This window comes from Colobus angolensis, unplaced genomic scaffold (genome assembly GCF_000951035.1).
Source record: "Colobus angolensis palliatus isolate OR3802 unplaced genomic scaffold, Cang.pa_1.0 Scaffold4, whole genome shotgun sequence".
Lineage (NCBI taxonomy): Eukaryota > Metazoa > Chordata > Mammalia > Primates > Cercopithecidae > Colobus > Colobus angolensis.
In genome coordinates, this window is record NW_012117376.1 from 3,977,900 (window position 1) to 3,982,474 (window position 4,575).

The following is a 4,575-nucleotide window of genomic DNA, read 5'->3' on the forward strand; positions in this document are numbered from 1 at the left end:
GAGGGCCGTCCGCGCCCGGGAGAGGGGTTCCCCCGGGCAGGGCCCAGGGCCGCCACGAAGTTAGGGAAGCGCTCTTTCCAGGGTGGAACCTGGGGCCGCGGCTCCCGGGAGAGGAGCTGCCCGCGGAAGGGGTCGGGGTGGGCTCCAGCCTGGGAGGAGGATCTGACTTTGCTGACCTCGCAGGCTGGCAGGGGAGCTGCCCCCCAGAGCAGCATGGATGCCCCGCGAAGGGACATGGAGTTGCTCAGCAACAGCCTGGCTGCCTACGCGCACATCCGCGGTGAGGGCGGGCGCCGGAAGACTGGGGGCCTGAACCCTTCCCTGCCCACCATCCCCTTCCCTCCCCAGAGCCTTGCCCGTCCCCTCCGCCCCGCTCCCCGCCCCTTTGCCCGCTGGCGGTTCCCTAATGCCCTTCGAGTGGGGGTTACAGGCCTCGTCCCCACACCTAGAACCTGGGGTCTTTTGGAAGTGGGACGACCCCCACCCGCCCGGGCCTCTCCGTGACCCCCGCCCTGTGCCCCGCAGCCAACCCTGAGAGCTTCGGCCTCTACTTCGTGCTGGGCGTCTGCTTCGGCCTGCTGCTCACCCTCTGCCTGCTCGTCATCAGCATCTCGTGGGCGCCCCGCCCGCGGCCCAGGGGCCCGGCTCAGCGCCGGGACCCCCGCAGCAGCACCCTGGAGCCTGAGGACGACGACGAGGACGAGGAGGACACGGTGACGCGGCTGGGCCCCGATGACACGCTGCCGGGCCCCGAGCTGTCCGCGGAGCCCGATGGGCCCCTCAGTGTCAACGTCTTCACATCGGCGGAGGAGCTGGAGCGGGCGCAGCGGCTGGAGGAGCGTGAGAGGATCCTGCGGGAGATCTGGCGCACCGGGCAGCCGGACCTGCTGGGCACAGGCACGCTGGGGCCCAGCCCCACGGCCACGGGCGTGGGCACCCTGGGCCGCATGCACTATTACTGATGGGCCCCGGCTCCCGCTGCAAGGCGCTCGGGGTGCCGGACCTGCACATGAGCCCAGACCTGCTCCGGACCTTCGGACTGCCTCGGCCCCCACGGCTCCCAGGTGCTACTGGGCGCGGACCGCCAGCCCCCGCGAGGCTCCCTTCCCCAGTCCTGCCAGAAGATGCCGGGGGAGGGGAGGGGGCAGGATGCAGGGTCCCCACTCCCTCTCTGGGGGTGATGAAGAGGTGAAGTGACCAAATGAAAGAAAGCTGCATTCTCAGTGACTCAGTCTCTCCCTGTTACTCCTGCCCCCAGCGGCCCCCAGGCTCCTGCCACGCAGGGGTCCCAGGGCTGAGGCCCCCCTTGACTCCCTTACCCTAGCTGCACCACCCCCACCCACCAACCCCACGACACAGCACACCTGCCCGCGTTCACTTCACAGCCAGCAGAAAGGCAGAAGGCCACAGAACTGCACCCAGCCTCACACACAGAGCAAGTGCACGCGCATTCCTCACTCACAACGCATTCCTTACCGGCAAACGCCTGGGCACACGCAGCCCTGTCCCCACAGTGCCTTGGGTTCATACATTGCAATGACACACACACACCAGGCCTCGGGACCCTGACCTCGAGGCTAAGGTCCTACTAGCCGCGGTGTAAGCATGCGTGCTGGGCTGGGCCGTGAACTTCACGTCTGCGGCGAGGTGCGTTCAAGCGAGGGGGCAGGAGTCCCTCTGAGCCGACAGGGAAGCCAGCTGGGAGGGGTCCGAGCTCGCGAGAAGGCCCGCTCGGCTCCTCCCCGGCGCACAGCTGGATTCCGGAATCTAGGCCGGGCGTCAGAGCCTGACCCCGCCTGGGCCCCTCCTGCCCGACATTTCTCCTGCGCGCTGCTGGCGTCCGAAGGAGACACTCTCCCCCGCCCCTCACCATCCGGTGGATAAAAATAGCCGCGCGCAGGCCTTGGGAACGGTAATGGGAACCACATGTTTGTTGGACAGATGTGCCCGGGAGGGACCGTCAGGAATGCGGAGGCCCAGGCCCTGCCCCTGCGCAGGCCCCGCCCCTAGCGACCAGACCGGCGTGGCGCCTTGCAAGGCAGAGTTTACTTTCTCGCATTTCCCAAAGTCGTGTGTGCAAGGACGTGGGTGGCCCCAGCCAGGTCGGGCCGTGGTCCCTTCCCAGGCCCGCCCTCAGTAGGTCTGCGTCTGCGCGTGGATGATGCCCGGGGTCTGGGACTTCTGGGTCCCCTGCATCACCTGGACCTGGCCGGGAGTGAGGTGGAGACTGTGTCAGGGGGCCACCCGCCACCAGCCCCCTCCTGCCAGGACCCGCGCCTCACCTCCAACCGCCGGCGCTGCTCCTTCTCCCTCTTCAGCTCCTCCCAGATGTCGGTCAGCTTCCTCCTGCGGGCCAAGGCGGAGGTGAGGCGCTGGGCAGGTGAGGGCTAGGGGGGACCCTACCTTCCACAACCCCCGCCGCTACCCACTCACTCCAGCTGCACCCCCATCAGCTCCAGCGCCCTCCTTAGAGACTCCACTTCGCCCCTCAGCGATGTTACATCGACTCCCTCATTCTTGTTTTCCGTGCAATTTTGCGGGAGCAAGGAGGGGAGCGTGAGTGTCTCTTGGGAGTCTGGAGACGGCTTGCTAGGATGTGTTTTTTGGGCAAAGGCTGTTTCTATAGGGGGCACCTCCTCTTTTGGAGCCACTTCCTCTTTCGGGGTAGCCTCCTCTTTGGAAGCCACTCCCTCTTTGGAAGCCACTCCCTCTTTGGGGAGCACCTCCTCTTTGGAAGCCACTCCCTCTTTGGGGAGCACCTCCTCTTTGGAAGCCACTCCCCCTTTGGGGAGCACCTCTTTGGAAGCCACTCCCTCTTTGGGGAGCACCTCCTCTTTGGAAGCCACTCCCTCTTTGGGGAGCACCTCCTCTTTGGAAGCCACTCCCTCTTTGGGGAGCACCTCCTCTTTGGAAGCCACTCCCCCTTTGGGGAGCACCTCTTTGGAAGCCACTCCCTCTTTCGGGAGCACCTCCTCTCTCAGAGGCTTCTCCTCCTTGGTGGATGCCTCCTCTTCAGGGGTCCTCTCCTCTTTGGAAGGTGCCTCCTCTAGAAGGGTTGTAGCCTCTGCCTGGGGGTGGGGCTTCTCAAGGGCAGGCCTGGATGCTGGCCCAGACTTCAACTCAGTCTGGTGTGGGGAGCTGTCCCCTCTAACTAGGGGACATTTCATCTCTCCCAGACACCTCTCTGAGGAAGGAGGCTGGAGTGGGGGTGCCTCTGGTGTGTGGGCCTTCTCCTGGGATGATGGAGCCTCTTTGGCTACAAAGGACTTGACCTTCTGCAGGGCTTCCTCCGAAGAGAAGTGATGGAGTTGAATGTTATCTCTGGTGGACACCTCTTCTTCAGAAAGCTCTGGGGTCAAGACCTTTTCTAGGGTGGGGGCCTCATCCCCCAGAGGGGCCATCTTTGGATCAGGGACTTTATCCATTGGTGGGACTTCTGCGGCATTGGCCTCTTCCACTGAAAAGACCCTCTCTGGAGTGGAGGGTTTGTCCACAGTCAGGGCCTCCTCTGGGATGAAGTTCTCTGGGATAGAGGCCTTGTCCTCTGGAGTCACCATCCTCTCTGGGGTGGGGACTATGTCAGGAGCTGGGATCTTCCCTGAGGTGGAGTTCCCTGGGATAGAGGCCTTGTCGCCTAGAGTGAGGGTCTTCTCTGGGGAGGGGACCTTGTCAGGAACCGGGATCTTCTTGGAGCCGGGGGCATTCTCTGGAGCTGGGGGCCTCTCTGGGGTTGTGGTCTTGTCCAGCATGGGGGTTCTCTTCACAGAGGGGGCCTTTGCCAGGCTGCTGTGCTCTTCCTCCTGCCATGATGGGAGGTGAAGTCTCAGCTCAGGTTGAGTCTGGTTCCCCTTGGCCTGGGAGACTTCACCCGTGCACACCACAGCTGGGAACCAGCCTCTGCCCAGCATCCCCACTCTCCCATGTCTCCTGCCCCTCACCTGACTGGACACAGAGCGTTGCTGGGGAGTCTGGGTTTTGGATCGTTTTCGGCCAGGGTGACACGAACCCCCACTTTGGAAGCCACCATTGGGGCCTAAGAGAGCAGAACTTCAGGGACCCAAGCCTACTCTGACCCTCAGTCTCTTCCCACCTCTGTCCGTCCACACAGCCACCCCATCCCTGTCCTCCAGTCCTCCCTGCACTGGAGGGCAGCCCTTACCTGAGTCTCGGCAAGTGAGCTTCTGACTGTCCCTGCTGGGTGTCCGAGATGTCCTGGAACATATCTTCATCAGGCCCTCAGAGTGGGGCACAGGGAGGGGTGTTCCTTCTACCCTCCTCCTTCCCCCAACCCTATCCTGCTCCTTACTTGGCTTTGCTGGGCCCAGTGGCGGCTGTTGCTAGTTTCTTGACTGTGGGGAGGGATGTTTTGGGCATCAACTTTTTTGGTTCCTTAATAGGAGCTGGGAAGAGAGAGGAGTGGAGCATTCATCCATCTGACAGTCGCTGGCCCTGTCTTGTGCTGTGTGCAGGGGACTGTGGGCAGGAGGCTAATCTTGTCTGAGTATGCGCCACCGCACCTGGCTAATTTTTCTATATTATTATTATTATTATTATTATTATTTTGAGACGGAGTCT

At 63.0% G+C, this 4,575-nt stretch overlaps 2 protein-coding genes across 4 annotated transcripts in view; one reads left to right on the top strand and one right to left on the bottom strand.

Moving 5' to 3' along the window:
• Positions 1 to 1,227, top strand: part of EVA1B (eva-1 homolog B (C. elegans)) — a 2,185-nt gene extending 958 nt beyond the window's left edge. Inside the window, exons 2-3 of one of the 2 annotated variants that reach the window (XM_011955310.1) lie at positions 184 to 280; positions 526 to 1,227. In XM_011955310.1, coding sequence (XP_011810700.1) covers positions 214 to 280; positions 526 to 962 — 504 coding nt within the window. In that variant the 5' untranslated portion in view covers positions 184 to 213 and the 3' untranslated portion in view covers positions 963 to 1,227. Of the gene's footprint in view, positions 1 to 8; positions 281 to 525 lie in introns of those variants that run through there. The other variant, XM_011955309.1, reaches the window with a different exon arrangement.
• An 800-nt stretch (positions 1,228 to 2,027) lies between these two features.
• The window catches only part of SH3D21 (SH3 domain containing 21), a 17,490-nt gene continuing 14,942 nt past the window's right edge, over positions 2,028 to 4,575 (bottom strand). The window contains exons 11-17 of one of the 2 annotated variants that reach the window (XM_011955311.1): positions 4,307 to 4,400; positions 4,160 to 4,212; positions 3,939 to 4,033; positions 2,970 to 3,800; positions 2,434 to 2,723; positions 2,283 to 2,346; positions 2,028 to 2,205 (exon numbers count right to left, since the gene is read on the bottom strand). In XM_011955311.1, coding sequence (XP_011810701.1) covers positions 2,134 to 2,205; positions 2,283 to 2,346; positions 2,434 to 2,723; positions 2,970 to 3,800; positions 3,939 to 4,033; positions 4,160 to 4,212; positions 4,307 to 4,400 — 1,499 coding nt within the window. In that variant the 3' untranslated portion in view covers positions 2,028 to 2,133. Of the gene's footprint in view, positions 2,206 to 2,282; positions 2,347 to 2,433; positions 2,901 to 2,969; positions 3,801 to 3,938; positions 4,034 to 4,159; positions 4,213 to 4,306; positions 4,401 to 4,575 lie in introns of both variants that reach the window. The other variant, XM_011955312.1, reaches the window with a different exon arrangement.